Raw genomic sequence first — 23,188 nt, forward strand, 5'->3', positions numbered from 1 at the left:
TCCTCTGGGACCTCACTCCCGACCTGGCTGGCAGCTCCCGGACCCATCCTGCTCCGAAAACACGTGCGGGCGCACAAGTCGGACCCGTTGGTCGAGAAGGTCCATCTTCTCCATGCTAACCCCCAGTACGCCTATGTGGCGTAACCCGACGGCCGGCAAGATACGGTCTCCCTACGAGACCTGACGCCCGTCGGATCCCCACGCACACCCCAGCCACCAGTCTCACCCTCCCTCCCACTGGTGCACCTTACAGCCGCCCCCTTCCCAGGAAGATCGGTCCTTCCTCTGGCCCCGTCTAGCCCCCCCCCCCACCCACCGACGCATTCCGCAGACGCTCCCTTCCCAGGTCAACCCCTTTCCCCACCTGCGGCTCCTAGGGGTGTCGAAGCTGCCACAGAGATCAAGGCCACGCTCCCGGAGCCACAGACGCCCGAGTCTCCACCGCCGTCACCACCAGAGCTTCGACGATCACAGAGGACGACCAGGGCTCCCGATCGACTAATTGCTTCATTTTAAAAGTGTATACAGTTAATTGTGAATCTGTAAATAGTACGATAATAAGACAAAAACATTGTACAGAGGTATTACGGTATATCCATAACTATAATTTCTACCACGTTACCATTGTGTAATATCAAGCCACCACCCCCGCCGGACTCTTTTTTAACAGTGGGTGAGTGTGGTAGTCTGTGTAGAGGTACTACGGTACCTGGTAATGCTAGAACACCATTGGTAGATATTGTATGTTTCCTATTAGTCAAGCTGTATGGCCGCCCTGCAAGGCAGGGTATAAGAGCCTGTGCCACCCCAGCAGCCTTCTTTCTGTACCTGAGCTGCTGGGGAAAACATCTAGCTTATTAAAGCCTTCAGTTGGAATACAAACTCACTTTATTGGTCATTGATCGTGCAATTACATTGTAGAATAGATGGCAGTCCCAGGGGCTCAGCTGATTGCAGAAGCTGAAAGGGAGGTGAAGAAGGAGTCTTCAGCGCCACCACAAAATATGGCGGCCATGTTGCATTGAAGTGATTTTTTACAAGTTAAAGAGAAACCCCTGCAGAGTTTAAGAGGAACGCTTCTTCCTTGGGAAAGCAACATTTTACAATGAAAAACAAAATTGCTGCTAGTCTGAAGAATTGTTTTAAAACTGCAGAGTTGTTTTAAAAAAGGGAAAACCTGCAGAGTTTGGAAAAGGAATCTCTTTTTAGTTGGATCCCAAACATTCCTGGTTAAAGAAAAAGAGCTTCTGCAGAGTTCACGGTCTTGAAAGTTAAAAAATATTTTTTTGTTTAAAAAAGCCCACAATAGCGAAGATCCTTTCAAACCAACAAAAGCACAGGAAAATTATCTACAGAGAAACCAACACTACATACAACCTGAGTGAAAAAAATAGTTAATGCACTTATCGCCTTAAAGGAATAATGACATTTAAAGCTGTAACTATTCAAAAAAAAATCCAGGCATGGACAGAAAATTAGAAGAGCCAGACATAAATTGAAGAAGAACTAAACCAGACAATGAGTGGGAGTCTTGAAGATGATTTTTCGTTCACAGGAGAATTACAAGATTAAATAAAGAATCAGAAGTACAAGTTGGTCATTTGAATATAGAAATTTTTATTAGAGTTCCCATTTTTACAAATAATGCAACAAACACTCAAAACTGGTAGAGTACAGCATAAATGCTTTTACATACACAAATACAGGAAAAGACAGGGAAACACCAACACCGATGTTTCAGTTTAACCATTAAACTTGGTGCTTCTACAACAAAAAACAATGAACGGATAAGCTAGAGAATGGGAGAGAAGAGGATAAAGTCAGGTAAAGATGGTAACATTGTTCACACCTTCATGTGTAGCGATTGCTCATACAGCCAAAGAAAATATAGGATAAGATTTTCATTACCTGTTCAGACGTGCACCAAAATATTTTCTAAACTGCAGAGGTTTTTTTTAAAATGGAAAACCTGCAGAGTTTGGAAAAGGAATCCCTTTTCAGTCCCCCAACTGCAATTACACCAGAGGCACCAATGACACATTATAACGTCATTCTCTCGGACATGAGACCAGCCTGTACCTTTACAGGAGCACGCACAGACAACATGCACATCACCACCCCCAAACAAGATAACAAATCAGTGCCTGTATCAGCACCTCTCCTATCCAGATAAGGAAAGGAAATCCCAGAGTGAGAGGTACACCAGGATAGGCCAACAGATGTCAGACATGGTCTGGCAATGTCCACTTTCGCAAAAAGGATACCAGGAACTGGACAGCATAATCTCATAAGAAACAGGACACTGCCTCTCCAAGGGAGCCCGAGCCTCAAGATGGATGACAGTCTGGAAGTCCCCATATAAGACCACTTTGAGGAGGGTGACTTACTCTCCATTCAGCCTAAGCCCAACTGAAGGTAGACTCGAATAACGCTGAACTGTAGCACTCAGATTCACACTCAGACCCCACAACCAACAGGATACTACAACCAACAGGATACTACATCCCCAGGAGAAGAAAATCTCAAGAGAGTGCAGAAGCTTGGGGGAGGATAATCTACTCCATCGCCCAACATACCATCCACCTGCCCCAGATAAACTCAGTTACTACTACCTTACCTTCTCAAAATCAAGCTAAAGTAGGATCAAAGACTCACTGGAATAGGGGCCAACAGGCTACGGACATGCATATCATTCATACATATTGAACAAAGCAAACAACCCCCAACACTAGGGACCCCAGAGGGCCACTTAGACATCAACAAGATTCCACCTACTTCCCTTCATCAGAGACCCTAGCAACAGGATGATATGCCCATTTAAAAGAGTCACAGTATAAGCTTTTGCAGTTAAAAGGGAAGACAAAAAATAATGTTGGTGTTCTAGTCAAATACGAAATATTTTTTTAAATCCAGGGCTGTGCATTCCATGAGCCAATTAATCATGTGACCACAGTCATGACCCAGTCAAGTAAATACAGAAGACAAGAAAGGCGAGATATCCAAGGATTAGTCAATCATGTCCAGGTAGGTGCCAGTACATACTTTCCCCAACCCCAACAACTCCAGAGACGCCAACTAGAGAGAAAAAAAGGATTCCAATCTTTTCCAGAATACATGATCTGTCTGTATCTTCATAGGAGACAAGCAATTATTCCTTAATAACAAAAGTACACCAATAGTTCGAAGCAGGGGTTTTCCCTCATCCACAAGGCCATACCAACCTCCTCTATACCAAACCGCCTACCCGCCACTCTGCTGTGACGCTACTCATCTTACCGATAAATCAAGTGAAGGATACCAAAAAATGTACTCCCTCAGTGTAAAATGATTACTGCACATTAAAACAGGTAAATACTGCTCAACCCTCGTGTCATACAACCAACTCAGCATGATTTTCACAGCATAACAGGATAGCAGGCGGTTAAGCTGATTTAGTTCAGTGGGCTTGACAGCTGGTTTGTGATGCAGAACAAGGTCAGCAGCGTGGGTTCAATTCCCGTACCAGCTTATCCGAACAGGTGCCGGAATGTGGCGACTAGGGGCTTTTCACAGTAACTTCATACTTGTGACAATAAAAGATTATTATTTTTTCCCCAATTAATATTTTCCAATTAAGGGATAACTATGCGTGGCCAATCCACCTAGCCTGCACATCTTTTTGGGTTGTGGGGGCGAAATCCACGCAAACACGGGGAGAATGTGCAAACTCTACACGGACAGTGACCCAGAGCCGGGATCGAACCTGGGACCTCGGCGTTGTGAGGCAGCAGGGCTAACCCACTGCGCCACCATGCTCCCAAAAGGTTATTATTATTAAATACTTCTGTGCTCATATATCATACACACTTACCAAGATAAAAGGCAATAACATGGAATCGGGCTAAAATCACAAGGGAACAAAATTCAGGAATAATGATGAACTGCAGGATAATATAACCTTGAAACGGTTAAAGCTATGAGACGATCGTCAAGCAACATCAGGATCCATCCAGAGTTTCACCCTTGCACTTCCGCCAGGTCATCGCCTCGAAGCCCCGACAAATAAAAACCTAGGCCCTGGCGGATAGCAAAGACCTGTCACATCCAGCCGCCTCCAACACTTCTCACCGAACATCGAGAAGACAACATAAGACCAGTGGTGAGAGTCGCCGACCACCCCAGGTCTCAAAGACCAGATACAATGTGTTCCATCGAACCAGAAACACCCAGCCTTCAAATCGAGATTGTGAAAGCATGGCAGCCAGTTCTTAAATGGCCGGGAATTCACCCCCACCTCCCATCGGGAGACCAGGCACGCAGATACTCTTTCTCTGGCCCCATCACTACAAATCAACCAGGATGTTCAGTTTCACATGCAGCAGGATTTTCAAAGACTGAAGGTGAGCCCCACAGAGAAAACTGTCCTATCGACTGACAGGACTCACTTCTCCGTTTCATCCATTCTCTTTAGGATATCTCGCAGCTCATCAATGTGAGCACCAATAACCGGTGCCGTCGTCCATACTTCATTCACAATAGCAGCCACCGTATCAACACCAATGCCGAAGCAAAACGCCTACCAACGAAATGGTCTGCGAATTGGGTCCCACCCTGGCCATCTTCGACGGCCTCAATCAATTTTACGAAGTCATTCAATTGGATCTTTAATCATTTAACACGCGCTCAATTGCATGTTTTGAAGAAGCGCACGCCGTTCGCACTGGCTGGCCATCCACTGCTGGTAAAATACAGACTCAAATGTGATGATGTCGGAGGTCCATTCTAACACCAGCCCACATTAATCTGCTCCCCAGCCACTCTGCCCCACATAAAAGGCTGCCTGCCAGACTGTTAAAACCCAGCCAATTAGTCAACGAGAGGGACAAGAGAATAAAAAGGCGATTCAGACCAAAAGACAATGGTAGTCAGAGAGATAGTTACAGAAAAATAGGTTTTATTGCCCAAAGATGGGATGCTGGTCAATGTTATTTTCAATATTCCTGTATTTTTCTATTGTGAAGCATAACAGAGGTTAAACGTTTTTCAAATTTAATATAACTTAAATGTTGATCTTGTAAAAAGCCATTTCTTTAGAACGGTTGCCAAAAGCATTTTCAACAAATAGATCAATAATAATAATCTTTACTAACATAGAACATAGAAAATACAGCACAGAACAGGCCCTTCGGCCCACGATGTTGTGCCGAACCTTTGTCCTAGATTAATCATAGATTATCATTGAATTTACAGTGCAGAAGGAGGCCATTCGGCCCCGAGTCTGCACCGGCTCTCGGAAAGAGCACCCCACCCAAACTCAACATCTCCACCCAACACCAAGGGCAATTTTGGACATTAAGGGCAATTTATCATTGGCCAATTCACCTAACCTGCACATCTTTGGACTGTGGGAGGAAACCGGAGCACCCGGAGGAAACCCACGCAGACACGGGGAGGACGTGCAGACTCCGCAGACCCAAGCCGGAATCGAACCTGGGACCCTGGAGCTGTGAAGCAATTGTGCTATCCACAATGCTACCGTAACGTCACAAGTAGGCTTACATTAACCCTGCAACAAAGTTACTGTGAAAATCCCCTAGTCGCTATACTCCAGCGTCTGTTCAGATACACTGACGGAGAATTCAGAATATCCAAATCACCTAACAGCACGTCTTTCGTAACTTTTGGGAGGAAACCGGAGCACCCAGAGGAAACCCACGCAGACAGGGGGAGAATGTGCAGACTCCGCACAGACAGTAACTCAAGCTGGGAATCGAACCTGTGTCCCTGGGGCAGTGAAGCAATAGTGCTACAGGGCTGCCAATTTAACTATGACTCAAGTCTTCCAGTAGGAGGAAATATTCATCAAAAATCTTCTAAAAATTGAGCCATTGAATAGAGAACAACCATGTTGATTTTTTCCCCTTTTAATCCACACTTATTACTTCAAAGGCATTGTGTAAAACAAAATTGACAGCTGACCATTTTGAGAGAGAGAAACATCAAATAAATTGAAATCTGTGGATTACATATTTACTAGATTTGTCTATTTTTTTAAAACCTAAAACCTGGTGAAGCCATACCAGCACAGGAGGCCATTGTGCCCATCAAGTTCCTGCCAGCTCTCTGTACAGCAATTCAGACAGTCACATTCTCCTGTTCTATCCCCACAGCACTGCAAGTTTATTTTTCTCAAATGCTGATCCAATTTCCATTGAAATCATTGGTTGTCACCACTCCCGCCACCCTTGCAGGCAGGAAGTTCCAGGTCATAAACTCGCTTGAAAAAGCTTTTCCTCACAGACCCTGTATCTCTCATCCAACGCCTTAAATCTGTATCACTTAGCACCATCAGCTAATGGGAACAGCTTTTCTTTGTCTCTCATTCAAGTTCTTGCATGTTTAAAAAGATGCTGAACTTGTAGGTATAAATTTAAAGCACAGACAAATCTCCCAAATCTGACTTCAGCCAATTTTCAACACTGACCTATTTTCAACCATAATTGCAATATTACAAAGATTATTAATAAACTTACCAAACAGATTCCATGAATGAGGGATACAAGGTCTTATAATCATTCTTAAAATCAATCCATCTTCCGAGTCGGGTGACAGCAGTCTGTTGATGAAAGCCAAGCATCATAAATATTAAAAAAGTGTTTCTATGGACATAAATAATTAAAACTACATGAAGAAAATGTTAACAACCTTTTAGTCTTGAAATATTGGAGAATATCAAATAAATTTGTTTCATAAAATATTCTTTATAAAAAATAATGGAAGGAAGTTAAATACCTAACAAATTACTTAATTGTAAAAGCAAAATAAGTTAATTAAATTTATTGATATTCCCCTGAATTCCATTCACCAATGAGTAAATGTGTCACAGTTTGTTTTGGAGCCAGATAGATCAAAAAGATTGATCCTCCAGTTATTCCTTTGTGATATCTTTTTAAATGCAAGTTGTATTGATGGGGACACCTACTAATTTACTTCTGAGCTTGTACACATCAACAGAGAAGATGCTGGATTGTATTTTGTAAATACACTAAAGCGAGACTGTAGGTGTTTTCAATCATTTTTAAGGCCATTTTTCATACTAAATTTAAACACTAGGTTTTGGACTTTAAGTACAAAGCAATTTAAAATTATGCAACATACTGCACCAAAGGCGAGCAGTTTGCACCCCCCCCAACATGAGTGTAGCGGGTCCCTGTGATTATCCAGTCTATCTGCTACTAACTGGTCTTTTTGTAGTGCACATGTGGCAAATAGTTTTTGTTCATTTAATGCCTCATTTTCTTCATGCTGCTCTCTCTGACACATCGATGCCTCTGTGATGTGCCTGTCTATGCAACAATCTCTTACTGACATGTACTGTCTCCTTTCTCAATCCTGATGTTTGTCACAATCTATTTTCACCCACTGTCTCTTTCCCTGCTGCACAGCTATCTCTACCTTTGTATATCTCTCCACAACCTCCTTCTACAAGACAATAGTCATGTCCATGTCAATTTCATCTCAAAAAGATCTCCCCCTGCACCCCCTCTCCCCCTCCAAAGATTATTGCCGGCAGCCTTGCAGGTTGTCAGTCGTAAAAAGATGGAGGATGGGGAGTAGGCAAAAAAAAAAACACCCACAAGGTTATGAGACTGAATCTTCTAAATGTAGTGCAGCAAAACAAGTGGCTGATATCCTAAATAAAGGCGAGAAATTGGAAAGCAGTCAATTATTCAGGCTTGCACAGCGAGGTGAAATGTTGGTCAGGAATGAACACTACTTTTTTGACAACATCATCTAATTTGTCACAGGCAATTTGAGATTCCCGGGACATCTGGTGGCAGCCATGGAATGAGTGGTCGCACACAGGGCAGCTCTGGCTCAAAGGCGTTGGTTTGAGCTCTTTTTACCCAAAAGCGGGATGAATTTTGACAAGGAGGTGTAGCTGAAGGTGAGGAGAGGTTCCCCCCGAGTGGCATGTCTGCTGGTTATCATACCCGGCAGAAGGTTAAAGACCTGGCCAAGGAACTGGAGGAGACCTGTGAGCAGTAGCAATTGGGAAGATGGCGGAGAGGGAAAGGGTTGTTGCAAGTTGGAAAACCCCAGATGGAGCAGTTGATGGCATTTATTAGAGAGGAGTTCCGCCAGCAGCAAAAGGAAATGCAGGAAGATCAGTCGAAGGCCATCGAGGGAGCGGTAGCACCCCAGAAAGGATCGATGGAGAGAGTCAAGAAGTGCCTGGAAGCACAGGGGTCACAGATCCGGGAGATGGAGAAGGTGATGTCCGACCAGTGAGGCAGGCTACGTCCAGGGAAATTCTGAAGTTAAGGCAGAGAAGGGTAGTGTCGGAGCCGGGTGGGAATTGACGAGGCATTCATGGAGTACTATCCAGATGTTATACAGGGCTGATCCGGGTGGTGATGATGGGGATATGGGGCGGTTTTTGGATGAGCTGCAATTCCCAAGGCTGAAAGAGAGGAGAGGAAATAGGCGATGGAGGAGCCACTAGGGCTGAGAGAGGTGATGGATAGCATAAAAAGGGATTAAGTTGGGGAATTCCCCGGGGCACCACATTTATTGCCAATGTTTAGTGAGGCGCTGGCAAAGGGGGGAGCTGCTGGAGACACTGATCCAAGCATCAATCACACTAATCCCGAAGGGGAAGTATGCTTTGCACTGTGGGGCATGTAGGCCCAGATCAGTGTTAAACACGGATATGAAAGTGTTGGCTAAGTTAATGGCGGGAGGATGGAAGGATATATTACCGGGGATGGTCGTAGAGGACCAAACAGGTTTTGTAAAGGGCAACATTCCAGTAACATTAGGTGGTTATTAAATTTGATCATGACCCCATCGAAGGGACGGGTACCAGAGATAGTGGTCTTTTTGGACACGGAGAAGGCTTTTGACCGGATTGAGTGGTGGTGCCGGTTTGCGATTTTGGGAAGGTTTGGGTTTGGGCCGAGGTTTGTAGTGTGGTCGTGTCTGCTGTACATGTCCCCGGTGGCGAATGTCCGGACAAACGAGATGAGTTCACAGAGCTTTGGGTTGCACATGGGAACGAGGTAGGGGTGCCTGCTGTCGCCACATCTGTTCACGCTGGCGATAGAGCCCTTGGCAATGGCCCTTAGGAGGTCAAGAAAGGGCAGGGGATTGTAAGGGGGAGTAGGGAACACCAGGTGTCACTGTACACAGATTACCTGCTGCTGTTCGTATCAGACCCATTGGAGAGTATGGGTAGAATTATGGACATACTAGAGAGATTCGAGGCCTGCTCGGGTTATAAGCTGAATGTCAGAAAGAGTGAGGTGTTTCCGGTGAATGTGGCGGGTCGGGGAGCCAATCTTGGGTTGTTGCCATTTGGGATTGCCAGGGACAGGGGTTATGATGATGGGGGAGTGGACGATGATGCACAAATGGAACCTGAAAACGTTGATGGAGGAGGTTAGGGAGGACTTTAGGAGATATGATACGTTACACCTGACACTGGCGGGGACGGTCCAGGTGGTAAAAATGAACGTTCCGCCAAGGTTCCTGTTTGTAATCCAGACCCTCCCAATCTTCATTCTGAAGGCCTTTTTCTGGAAACTGGATGCAGCGATTTCGGAGTTCATATAGGCGGGGAGGTTGCATAGGCGTTTATATAGGGTGAAGAAGGCCCTGCTACAGAGGCAGAAAGGGGGGTTGGCATTATCAAATCTGTTGCAATACTATTGGACGACAAATGTGGAGGTGAGGCGGTGGTGGGAAGGAAAAGGGTTAGAGTAGGTTAGGATGGAGGAGGAGTCCTGTAGAGGGTCAAGTCTCCACTGGCACCGAGGAGGTACATGGTGAGCCCGATGGTACAGTCTACGATTACGGTGTGGAACCAGTTGAGGAGACACTTTACAATGGAGGGGATGTCAGTGCTAACACCACTGTGTGGGAACCATGGGATTCAGCCGGGGGGGACGGATGGCATGTACAGGAGGTGGCGAGAGGTGGGGCTGGTGAGGATGAGAGATTTATATCTGGAGGAAAGGTTTGCAAGTCTGGAGGAGCTGCGGGAGAGGGTGGAGTTGCTGAAGGGAAGCGAGTTCAGGTAAATGCACGTGAGGGACTTTGTGCTGAAGGCATGGAGTTGGTTTCCCAGGCTGCCGGATTATACCTTATTGGAGCGATTGCTGCTCCCGGATGTGGAAGAGGAGGGTAGGATTGGGATATATACGGGTGGCTAGGTGAGCAAGAGAGAGTCCAAGTGATGAGGAGTAAGGAGAAGTGGAAGGCGGAGATAGGATGGGGAGTGTGTACGGGGCAGCACGGTGGCGCAGTGAGTTAGCCCTGCAGCCTCACGGCGCCGAGGTCCCAGGTTCGATCCCAGCTCTTGGTCACTGTCCGTGTGGAGTTTGCACATTCTCCCCATGTTTGCGTGGGTTTCGCCCCCACAACCCAAAGATGTGCAGGGTAGGTGGATTGGCCACGCTAAATTGCCCCTTAATTGGAAAAAATGAATTGGGTACTCTAAAAAAAATTTTTTTTAAAGGATGGGGAGTGTGGAGTGAGCTGGTGCGCAGGATGAATTAGACTTTTCATGTGCAAGGAAGGGTTTGATTCAGATTTTAAGGTGGTGCGAGGATGAATGGGTTCTTTCAGTGGGTGGAAGATGAGTGACAGAAGGTGTGGGCGAGGATCAGCAAATTCCGTGCACATGCTCTGGGGCTGAGAGAAGTTGGAGAGATACCGCGAGGGGGTGTTTGGGACATTATCGAAGATTGTGGGGGTAGAGGCCCGGCCGGACCATATGTTGCCGATTTTTGGGGTATCGGAAATGCCCGAGCTGATGGGAGGGGAGGAAGGTTGATGTTGTAGTTTTCGCCTCTCTTGTTGTCCGGCGAAGGATTCTGTTGGAATGACAGTCGACAATGCCACCAGGGGTGGCAGCCTGGCTGGGGGACCTGTACAACATTCTCCGGCTGGAAAAGATCAAATTTGAATTGAGGGGATCTGCAGAGGGCTTTCAGACACGATGGGGATTGTTCATGATCATGTTTGAAGAATTGCACCATCGTGGGGGGGTGGGTGAAAATGGAGAAAAACTTGTACAAACTGTGAATTGTGAGGGTGGAGAATGTTCTTTGATTTATTTATGTTTTTGTAGCTTTGAATATGTTTGGAATAAAATACATTTTTAAAAAACCTAAGAGACTCCCATCATCAAATGAAAAACACTAAACCTTGCTGAAATGAGCAAAATTAGGGAATCTTGGGGTTTTAGTGAAGTGATGAAGAAAGCAGCAAAATACTGAAGCTAAGAAAATGTTGAGGAGAGCTGCACAACTTTCGGCACAATCTGCATGAGTAAAAGACAATGAGAGACACTGTCGGCCATAACTAATTTGGACAAGTGTTAAAAATATTAGGGGCTGGTTTAGCTCACTAGGGGCTGGTTTAGCTCACTAGGGGCTGGTTTAGCTCACTTAGGGGCTGGTTTAGCTCACTTAGGGGCTGGTTTAGCTCACTAGGGGGTGGTTTAGCTCACTAGGGGCTGGTTTAGCTCACTTAGGGGCTGGTTTAGCTCACTAGGGGCTGGTTTAGCTCACTTAGGGGCTGGTTTAGCTCACTTAGGGGCTGGTTTAGCTCACTTAGGGGCTGGTTTAGCTCACTTAGGGGCTGGTTTAGCTCACTTAGGGGCTGGTTTAGCTCACTAGGGGCTGGTTTAGCTCACTAGGGGGTGGTTTAGCTCACTAGGGGCTGGTTTAGCTCACTAGGGGCTGGTTTAGCTCACTTAGGGGCTGGTTTAGCTCACTTAGGGGCTGGTTTAGCTCACTTAGGGGCTGGTTTAGCTCACTTAGGGGCTGGTTTAGCTCACTTAGGGGCTGGTTTAGCTCACTTAGGGGCTGGTTTAGCTCACTTAGGGGCTGGTTTAGCTCACTTAGGGGCTGGTTTAGCTCACTTAGGGGCTGGTTTAGCTCACTTACGGGCTGGTTTAGCTCACTTACGGGCTGGTTTAGCTCACTTAGGGGCTGGTTTAGCTCACTTAGGGGCTGGTTTAGCTCACTTAGGGGCTGGTTTAGCTCACTTAGGGGCTGGTTTAGCTCACTTAGGGGCTGGTTTAGCTCATTTAGGGGCTGGTTTAGCTCACTTACGGGCTGGTTTAGCTCACTTACGGGCTGGTTTAGCTCACTTACGGGCTGGTTTAGCTCACTTACGGGCTGGTTTAGCTCACTTACGGGCTGGTTTAGCTCACTTACGGGCTGGTTTAGCTCACTTACGGGCTGGTTTAGCTCACTTACGGGCTGGTTTAGCTCACTTACGGGCTGGTTTAGCTCACTTACGGGCTGGTTTAGCTCACTTACGGGCTGGTTTAGCTCACTTACGGGCTGGTTTAGCTCACTTACGGGCTGGTTTAGCTCATTTAGGGGCTGGTTTAGCTCACTTAGGGGCTGGTTTAGCTCACTTAGGGGCTGGTTTAGCTCACTTAGGGGCTGGTTTAGCTCACTTGGGGGCTGGTTTAGCTCACTTGGGGGCTGGTTTAGCTCACTTAGGGGCTGGTTTAGCTCACTAGGGGCTGGTTTCGCTCACTAGGGGCTGGTTTCGCTCACTTAGGGGCTGGTTTAGCTCACTGGGGGCTGGTTTAGCTCACTAGGGGCTGGTTTAGCTCACTAGGGGCTGGTTTAGCTTACTAGGGGCTGGTTTAGCTCACAGGGGCTGGTTTAGCTCACAGGGGCTGGTTTAGCTCACTAGGGGCTGGTTTAGCTCACTAGGGGCTGGTTTAGCTCACTGGGAGCTGGCTTAGCTCACTAGGGGCTGGTTTAGCACACTGGGCTAAATCGCTGGCTTTTAAAGCAGACCAAGGCAGGCCAGCAGCACGGTTCAATTCCCGTACCAGCCTCCCCAAACAGGCGCCGGAATGTGGCGACTTGGGGCTTTTCACAGTAACTTCATTGAAGCCTATTCATGACAATAAGCGATTTTCATTTTTCATTTCATATTATCTATTAATTATAATAATCTTTATTAGTGTCACAAGTCGGCTTACACCAACACTGCAATGAAGTTACTGTGAAAATCCCCTAGTCGCCACACGTCGGCGCCTGTTCGGGTACATTGAGGGAGAATTCAGAATGTCCAATTCGCCTGACAAGCACGTCTTTCGAGGCTTGTGGCCGGAAACCAGAGCACCCAGAGGAAATCCACGCAGACACGTGCAGCCTTCGCACAGATAGTGACCCAAGCCGGGAAACAAACCTGGGTCCCCTGCGCTGTGAAGCAACAGTGCTAACAACTGTGCTACTGTGCTGCCCAAAGGTAATATATTATGAAATAGGAAGTTGCGGAGATGTATGTAAAGGAATGTAATTGAAAAGCATCAAAAGGTTACAAAATCATAATCCTGAAAGACAAACATGTACATCCATATTTTCAAATATTACAAACACCTATATAGGCACCAAGTAGTAACAAGTTAGTCAGCTCGTAAATTTTTTTAATGGTCATTTAATGATTCTAACCCATCGTTTTCAGCTTCTGAATACAGGATCATATTAAGTAATTTGTCCTTACCTCCCATTCATTTGAATATCTCATTACTATGCCTCGACAATGCCTGTTGTATTCAGCAATTCCCATTGCTGCTACATCTTCGGGTCCTTTTAATCCCAGTGTCTTGTCAATTTCATATTCCTGCAGACATTATACACGTAATAAATTTGAAAAACTGATCCACTTGGGGGATAAAAGAGCTCAAATTGTAATTGTCTGCATTTTCAAGTCTTTCTTAAAATAAGATTTTAAAACAATCAAAGCTCTAATATGTTAATAGTAACAATCATTGCAATTCCTTGCAGCTATTAATAAAAACTATGAGCAACATGTATGTCAAATCTTAACAAATCATTCAACTCTGACAGCAGCATTAAATGGTGGCACTCAAATTGTCATCTCCTGCGCTGCTAATTTCTCAATTGTATCTGTTGATGTGCTAAGTAGCGCCAGGATCAATATTTGCATAATACAGAAAACGTATATAAATATATTTTACGTCCGATTTACGTCCCAAAATTCTAAATTGGAACAACGTAATGTGGTAAAACAAACCTACCACAGGTAAACCATGACAATCCCATCCAAATCTCCTTTCCACGTTGAATCCACTCTGATGAGCAAACCTGGTCACTATATCCTTTATTGTCCCTGCAAGTATGTGACCATAGTGAGGTAGGCCAGTGGCAAAAGGCGGTCCATCATAAAAAGTGTATCTGTCGAATTCAATAATCAAATTAGATTCCTTGCTGACGATACAAATGTGCTCAAAGCATGCAAAACATTCCACATGGCAACAAAGCCAGAAAACAAACAAGCTCAAGACAACTAAATGGTTGCTGACTTGTAGAAAAACATGCCACATGTTTTTAAGAAAGAGAATAAATTAAAAGAAAATAAAGGACAACAGGCCATGGAGCAAGACTTGGGAGAGGTGGCAAAAAGCTTAATCAAAAATGTTGGTTTTTACATAAGGTTTTAAAGTGGGTTTGTGGTAGGAATTTGAAAATGGAACTCCCAGGTGGTTGAAGGCTCTGCCATCAATAGGGTGGATGTAGAGTTGGAATGCACAATAGCAGAAGTCAGAATGCAGATGTGGGAAGGTTGCAAGTCTGCAGAACATTGCAACTAGCTTCGGGAAAGTTGACGAATGGATGGTAAAAGGTTGAAGATTTTTAAGTTGAATGTATTGGAGGACATAGATTAGTGAGGACAGTAAGATATTTAAGCAGGAATTTAATAATAATCTTTAAGCTTACATTACACTGCAATGAAGTTACTGCGAAAATCCCCTAGTTGCCACACTACAACGCCTGTTTGGGTACACGGAGGGTCCAATTCACCTAACAAGCACTTCTTTCGGGACTTGTGGGAAGGAACCGGAGCAACTGGAGGAAACCCATGCAGACACGGGGAGAACGTGCAGTGACCCAAGCCGGGAATCGAACCCGGGTCCCTGGTGCTGTGAAGCCACAGTGCTAACTATTGTGCTACTGTGCTAATGAGGGGCAGAATGCATGCAGTTGAACTTTGAAAACATAGGAGTTTATGGTGGATGGAGTATGAGAGAACAGCAAGTCGGGTATTCAAAACATTGCCAGAGGTGATAAAACCATGGATAAAGGTTTCAACAACAAGGAGGATGAGGTGGAGGCAGAGATTGTTGTGATGATGATAGTATAATATTTGAGCCCTTTACAGATGCCGTGCACAAGAAATAGAATTAATATCTCACCTCAGAGTGCAGAAGCTTTAAAGAATACATTTATTGCACTTTAGTAAATCAAAAAGAAATTCTCGGAGGAGCTTTCGCTATCTGGGAATCCAGGTGGCTCGGAAATGGGAGGCACTGCATAAGTTTAATCTATCCTGGTTGGTAGAGCAAATGGAAGGGGACTTTAAGAGATGGGACATGCTCCCGTTGTCACTGGCAGGGAGGGTACAGACCGTGAAAATGACAGTCCTCCCCAGATTTCTGTTTGTCTTTCAGTGCCTCCCCATCTTCATCCCTAGGTCTTTTTCAAGCGGGTGAACAAAATCATCTCAGGCTTTGTATGGGCAAATAAAACCCTGCGGGTGACGAGAATGTGGTTGGCGCTGCCGAACCTTTGCAACTACTACAGGGCGGCTAACATCGCAATGATTCGGAAGTGGGTAATGGGGGAGGGGACGGCATGGGAGCGACTGGAGGCGGCGTCTTGTAAAGGCACCAGTCTGGGGGCATTGGTAACGGCACCTCTGCCGTTCTCGCCGGCCCGGTGCTCCACAAGTCCGGTGGTAGTGGCTGCTTGGAGGGCAATGGAGGAGGCATAAGAAGGTGGAGGGTGCGTCGGTCTGGACCCCGATTTGTAACAATCACAGGTTTGCACCGGGCAGGCTGGATGGCAGATTCCGGAGCTGGCAGAGGGCAGGAATTAGAAGGATGGGGGATCTATTTATAGACGGGAGCTTTCCCAGCTTGACGGCGCTGGAGGATAAATTTAACTACCGCCAGGGAATGGATTTAGGTATTTGCAAGTGCGAGACTTCCTGAGGAAGCAAGTGCCGCCTTTCCGCTACTGCCACCATGGGGGATACAGGATAGGGTTGTGTCCGGTACCTGGGTGGGGGAAGGGAAAGTTTCAGATATCTACCAGGAGCAGTTGGAGGCGAAGGAAACTCCGGTGGAGGAGCTTAAGGGCAAGTGGGAGGGCGAGCTAGGTGAGGCAGGTCTATGGGCGGATGCCCTAAGCAGGGTCAATTCCTCATGTGCCAGGCTTAGCCTAATACAATCTAAGGTGGTCCACCGGGCACATATGACGGCGGTGAGGATGAGCAAGTTTTTCGGGGTAGAGGATAGATGTGTGATGTGTCCACATGTTCTGGGCACGCCCGAAGCTCAGAGGGCTTTGACAGGGGTTTGCGAGGGCAATGTCCATGGTGCTAGGAACTCGGGTGGTGCCGAGTCCAGAGGTAGCAATCTTTGGAGTGTCAGAAGATCCGGGAGTTCAGGGAGTGAAAGAGGCCGATATCCTGGCCTTTGCCTCCCTAGTAGCCCGGAGACGGATCCTTCCAATGTGGAGGGATTCGAAGCCCCCGAGTGACTGGACCTGGGTTAGTGACATGGCTGAGTTTCTCAGTCTTGAGAAAATAAAGTTTGCCTTAAGAGGGTCAATGTTGGGGTTCTCTCGGAGATGGCAGCCGTTCGTCGATTTTCTCGGGGAAATGTCAGCAGAAGCAGTATTCCAGGGGGGGGGATGCCATTTGTCAGATTATTTTATTTAGTGTAATTAAAAAACACTTCAGGGGACTTCCGGTGACGGCGGGCGGGAGGCAGCCGCACATTGGAGGGCTCCCGTTCAGAACGGCATTTTCGGGGAGTAACGCCCGGTCCTAGGGCCAGCGATGGCAGTAAAAGTCGGGAGACAGCGCAAGGAGAAGTAGGATGTCAAAAAACACCAAAAAAACGGCTGGGAAAAAAGCGGCTGAAAGTCCGTTGAAGAGGGGATAGGTCACCGCGGGGTCAACAAAGAAGATGGAGGCTGGAGCACCAGGGGAGGCCGCAGTGCTTACAGCTGAAGAACTAACTAAGGTGATGGCTGCGGAATTCCAAAAGCAGTTGGCGCAGATTGTGAAATGTATGGAGATGGTGAGGAAGGAGATGCGGGAGGTTTTGAATGTGCTGGTGGAGGAGGCGGTTTCCCCGGTGAAGACGGCGGTGGCGAGCGCAGTGGTGGAGGTGCGAGAGCAAGGGGAGGCGCTGAAGGAAGTGGAGGAGACGGTATTGCAGCACGGTGATCAACTTGCGTCGATGGGGAAGGAGATGCGGAAGGTGATGGACACGAACAAGAATCTGCAAGGAAAAATGGAAGATCTGGAAAACAGATCCAGGCGACAGAATTTGAGGGTCGTGGGGCTGCCCGAAGGAGTTGAAGGACCGAAGCCGACTGAGTATTTTGCCGCGATGCTGGCAAAACTACTGGGGGAGGGGGAGGACCCCTCCCAATATGAACTGGATCGGGCTCATCGGTCGTGGAGGCCTGTACCAACGGCGAGTGAGCCGCCAAAGGCAGTGACTCTGTGCTTCCATAGGTACAGTGTGAAGGAGAAGGTCCTGAGCTGGGCCAAGCAGAAGCGGGTGGTGCAGTGGGCTGGAGTTGGTACACGTGTATACCAGGACTTTACGATGGAGCTGGCGAGGAGGCAGGCTGCCTTCAACTGGGTGAAGAGGGCACTGTACATTGGCAAGGTGCAGTGTGGCATTGTATATCCAGCGAAGCTGAGGGTGACTTACAAGCTCAGGGACATTTATTTTGGAACGGCGGAAGCAGCGGAGAAGTTTGCGAAGGTAGACGGACTGTGGCAGAACTGACAAATTGAGGAATGGTCATGTGCCGATGTAACCTCATGACTGTATTTTCTTCTTTTCTTTTGTATCACTGCGCGCGGGTGTAGAGGCTAAAGGAGCCAATGTTGCATATATTTGGACAAGGGAAGGGACGGGACTTTCATTCGAAAGGAGGGCTCTTTGGGGTGTAGGTGGATATGCAGGGTTTGTGTGCTAAAAGGGGATCTTTGGGCTTTCCTAGGGCCGGGCAAGGGGGAAAGGGACCCGGGCGGGGGCCTCCACACTGGCCGGTTTAAGCCGGCCAGTTAACGGGAGTGAGGTTGGGGGGGGGGGGGGGGGGGTCCGAGCGGTCTAGCCGGGGTGGAAAGTTGGGGGGAGGGAACTGAGGTTGGGGGAGGGAACCGAGGTTGGGGGGAGGGGTTTTACAAGAGGCAGTGGATGGGAGGAGCTGGAGACTTGGGGGGGGGGGGGGGGGGGTACAACTGTGGGGTATCATGCACGGTACTCTCTTAGAGGCTGGATGGCGTTGGGGGGGGGGGGGGGGTGGAGAGCCGTGTAGATTAGTGGTGACTACGGGTAATCCCAGATTCCTTTTTGTCATTTGTTTATGTAAACATGCGGGTTGAGGTTTGGGGGTTGGTGGGCGGATGGGATTGTTGTTATTATGGGGATTAACATATCTTGTTGATTATTGTTTATTGTTGATGGGTGTAAATGTGGGAGAAAACGTGAAAAAGGAGAATTAAAAAAAAAATTTTTTTAAAACACTTCAGGAAAGCTGGATATTCAGTTCAAAATATGGATCATTTTAAATCACCAAATAGAGATTTAACAATTTGAAGAATATCTCACCTGGGTCGATTTTTGGCCTGCTTCAAACATTCCTGAAAACAATCATATTGCTTCCAAATCCTTAGTACCTGCTCTTCCTCTGCAGGGAAGCTGATTGTTTCTGGCACGGGTTGAATCATTCTTTACAACCTGAATTTGAAAACGAAGTAAGCATCCAAACTTAGGCAAAGTGATTAATTACCAACTGAAAAAGTAATTTCATCAATGGATTGCAATGGATGGATTTGTTTATTGTCACGTGTACCAAGGTACAGTGAAAAGTATTGTTCTGCGAGCAGCTCAACAGATCATTAAGTACATGAAAAGAAAAGGAAATAAAAGGAAATACTTAATAGGGCAACACAAGGTACACAATGTAACTAGATAACACCGGCATCTGGTGAAGCATACAGGGGTGTAGTTTTAATGAGGTCAGTCCATAAGAGAGTCGTTTAGGAGTCTGGTAAGAAGCTGTTTTTTGTTTTTTTGTTTTAAAATTGGCAATAGATTTCAGATGATTGGCAGCCCATTTTTCCCAAGAAACAAGGGGAACTACTAATCCTAAAATTAGACTCAAGTGGTTGAAGGCTTCAAATCAGGCGGCTGTGAAGTTATCCATCAGCAAGGAGAGTATGGCCAGAGATACAAGGAATACCAATGAAAAACACGCCTTAGACTGTCTCTTAATTAATCTTCATTAGAAACATGCATCTATCAAAATCTGCTCACATTAGAAGACCATAGACCATAAGACATAGGAGCGGAAGTAAGGCCATTTGGCCCATCGAGTCCACTCCACCATTCAATCATGTTGACTATCAAACTACTGCAATAATTTAGAATTGAAAAGGACCAGAAATATTTTATACAAAGAGTTTCAGTGACTTCTGGTGGCCTGGAAGATAAAAGCGCCACTGATCACTTTTCTAAGATGTTTAGAAAGTTCAAGGGGGACTGGGGTCTTCTCCACTCCTCCTGAATTGGACCGGGTCCATTGGTCGCTGACAGAGAAGCCCAGATCAGGGAGAGCCACCACAGGTGATTATAGTCCAGTTTCATAGATACCTGGACAAGGAGCGGGTCCTTCCGTTGGCAGGAAGAGTTCAGACAGTGAAGATGAATATTCTCCCACGGTTTTTGTTCCAGTGTCTCCCAATCTTTCTTTCTAAGGTCTTTTTCTGTAGGGTCAGTAAGTTAATATCTATTTCTGTTTGGGTGGGTAAGACTCCTTGGGTCCATAGGGAATTATTGCAACGGGATACTCGGGGTGGTTGGCACTATCTAATCTGATGTGTTATTACTGGGTGGCAAATATTGACATGGTGCAGCGGTGGTTTAAGGATCCAGACTCTATATGGGGGCAGATAGCGGGGGCTTTTTGTATAGGATAAAGTCTGAGGGTTCTTATTACTGCTCTTCTCCAGTTCTCTCCTAAGATTTTCGTCGAGCCCAGAGGTAATAGCCTCTGAGAATTTGGAATCAACTTAGGCAGTATTTTAAATTAGGCTCTATGTCACAGTTGGTACCGACTTGCAGAAACCATAGATTTGTGCCATCTGGTCTAGATTCAGGGCTTGGGAGAGGGGTGGGGTTGGAGAGGTTTAGGGATATGTTTCTGGGAAGTACGTTTGCTGGGCTAGAAGAGATTTGAGAGAAGTTCCAACTCCCGAGAGGAAATGTATTTTGATACTTGCAGGTGCGAGATTTTGTACGCAAGGAGCTTTCTTAGTTTCCCCTGGTAACGGCACCTTCGCTTATGGATAGGGTCCTGCTCTTGGACGAGTTAGGGAAGGGAAGGATCTCAGACATTTATGGGCAGATGTTGGCAATGGAACAGAATTCGTTGGAAGGACGAGTTGGGTTTGACAAGTCTTGAATATAAATATTTTTTACAAGATTCCAGGAGAGCTCTACAAGTAGTAATAGATCAGAGGATTCCACATCCTTTACATTTGAAATTGGAACTTGTGGATTATTAAGCAGGTTGAACAGTTCAGAGGAACATAGGAACAGGAATAGGCCATTCAGCTCCTCGAGCCTGTGCCACCATTCAATGAGATCATGGCTGATCTGTGACTTAATTCCATAGCCTTTCGCCCATATCCCCTAATATTTTTGCTTAATTATCTCATATTTAAAATTAACAATTGAGCTAGCTATACCATCATATATTTTATGTATCCTGATGATGAAAATGAGGAACAGAAATAATCTTTGTCCCTGCGAATAACATACCTGCATATGACCATGCACAGACTGTGCTAATGTTTCACAGCAGAGCCTGGCCTCAATCCTCTTGGAACTATCTTGCAATTGGACTCGTGTCAAGACGTTGTAGTGGTCAGCATTAAAAACCACACATTTAAATAAAATCATACATAGTAATGGGCGGCACGGTGGCAAGCACTGCTGCCTCACAGTGCCGGGGACCTGGGTTTGATTCCGGGCTTGGGTGGAGTTTGCACGTTCTCCCCATGTCTGCATAGGTTTCCTCCAGCTGCTCTGCTTTCCTCTCAGTCCCTGGATGTGCAGGTTAGGTGTATTGGCCATACTAAATTGCCCCTTAGCATCCAAAGATGGACAGGTTGAGTGGGGTTATAGGGATAGGGCGGGGGTGTGGGCCTAGGTAGGGAGCTCTTTCAGAGGCAGACTCGAAGGGCCGAATGATCTCCTTCTGCACTGTAGGAATTCTATGATCTTTCACTAACCATACTGAAATTTGGGAACTGGAATGTCAGGATCGTCATGGACAACTCCAATAGGGACTGACTGGAGAGTCACAATGCCATCATAGCTTGGGAAATCAGGCACCATGACATCGACATTTCCACTCGTGAGATATAATGTGCAGGAGAAGGCCAAACTGAAGGAGCAAGGCAGTGGGTACACAGTTTTCTGTAAAGGTGCATTCCACAAGAGGAATGACGCTGTCAAACAGCCAAAAGTATACTTATGAGACCTCAGCAACCTCATCCCCCGTGGAGAAGAAAACACTTCATGACTACCCAGCTCGCCTGAATGAAGAATCAGCATGCCACTGTCATCAGGGAATATGCTCCTAGACTCAAGGCAATAGATAAAAGCGTGGAGGGATTCTACATAAACTTGGGTAATCACAAGCCCAAGTCCTAGCAGGTGACAAACTGATCCTCCTTGGAGACTTCAATGTCAGAGGGAAGAACGCGAAGGAGCACAGAAAAAAAACTCAAGTCCTCCACAGCAACCCCTCCCTTCCAATTGTTTACCAAAGGCAAGATCCTAGAAAATGTGGACCATTTTCCACATTTTGGGAGTCTCCACTTGATGAAGGCAGACATAGATGACAAAATTATCTGCTCGGGTGGCACATTGGTTAGCACTGCTGCCTCACGCCGCCAAAGACAAGGGTTCATTCTCCCAGTGTCTTCTTGGGCCACACACCCACAACCCAAAGATGTGCAGAATAGGTAGATTGTCCATGATAAATTTCCCCTTAATTGGAAAAAAAATCATCACCTCCCATTATAACTCAGCCTTTGGCAACAAAGGAAGAGCTTATTTAAGGAGCAGAATCTCAAACCATCTGCTTGGAATCTTGAACAATCTCCAGATCAAGAAAAGTACCACCAGCAGTGCCTTTGCAAGACCCTCCAAATCAGATAGCAAGAAAGGCCAAGAAATGACCCCTCTCCCAAGCTAACATGCCCAGCATTGAAGCACTAATCACTCAAAAGCAGCTCCCCTGGGTGGAACATATCATTCATATGCCTGAAACCGGATTCCCGAAGCAACTGTTCTACTCAGAACTTGATTGCAGCAGGAGTCTCCCAGGCGAACAACGGAAACACTTTAGGGATGTCATCAAAGCATCCAAGAGAGGTCAAAAGTTCCTGCTGATTCATGAGAGTTCTTCTTTGGCCTGTGACTGACCAAAATGGAGAAGGTTCATTTGAGAAAACACTGAACACTTGGTTGGGAACGGGCAAAAATTAACGTGAGGCATTAGAAAGAGCACACATACCTCCAAACTCACCTACTGACCCTTCAAGCACCATCTGACCCGCATGTGGCAGAATTTGCAAATCATGCATTGGACTAATCAATCATCTCAGAACCCAGCGAACTAGAGTAGAAGCAAATCATCCTTGATCACGACGTGCTGCCTAAGAAGAACAGGGCCGAGGGACTTCAGCTATGTGGGGAGATTAGAACAGCTAGAATTGTTCTCCTTAAGCGGCATGCAGCGCAGTGGTTAGCACTGGGATTGCAGGCTGAGGACCCGGGTTCGAATCCCAGCCCTGGATCACTGTCCGTGTGGAGTTTGCACATTCTCCCCGTGTCTGGGTGGGTTTCACCCCCACAACTCAAAGATGTGTAGGTTAGGTGGATTGACCACGCTAACTTTTTACCCGTTAATTGGAAAAAATATAATAATTGGGTACGCTAAATTTATATTAAAAAAAAGAATTGTTCTCCTTAAGGCAGAAAGGGTTAAGGAGAGAAACATTTAATTAAATACAATTACATTTTCAAAAAATGTCAAGTTTTAATTCA

At 46.3% G+C, this 23,188-nt stretch overlaps 1 protein-coding gene across 2 annotated transcripts in view; it reads right to left on the minus strand.

The window, feature by feature from the left end:
• The window catches only part of iars1 (isoleucyl-tRNA synthetase 1), a 330,949-nt gene that overhangs the window by 300,426 nt on the left and 7,335 nt on the right, over positions 1-23,188 (minus strand). For both annotated transcript variants that reach the window (XM_072472632.1, XM_072472633.1), the window contains exons 2-5: positions 18,677-18,805; positions 14,057-14,213; positions 13,519-13,638; positions 6,513-6,595 (exon numbers count right to left, since the gene is read on the minus strand). In XM_072472632.1, coding sequence (XP_072328733.1) covers positions 6,513-6,595; positions 13,519-13,638; positions 14,057-14,213; positions 18,677-18,795 — 479 coding nt within the window. In that variant the 5' untranslated portion in view covers positions 18,796-18,805. The remainder of the gene's footprint in view (positions 1-6,512; positions 6,596-13,518; positions 13,639-14,056; positions 14,214-18,676; positions 18,806-23,188) is intronic.

Source organism: Scyliorhinus torazame, chromosome 13 (genome assembly GCF_047496885.1).
Source record: "Scyliorhinus torazame isolate Kashiwa2021f chromosome 13, sScyTor2.1, whole genome shotgun sequence".
Lineage (NCBI taxonomy): Eukaryota > Metazoa > Chordata > Chondrichthyes > Carcharhiniformes > Scyliorhinidae > Scyliorhinus > Scyliorhinus torazame.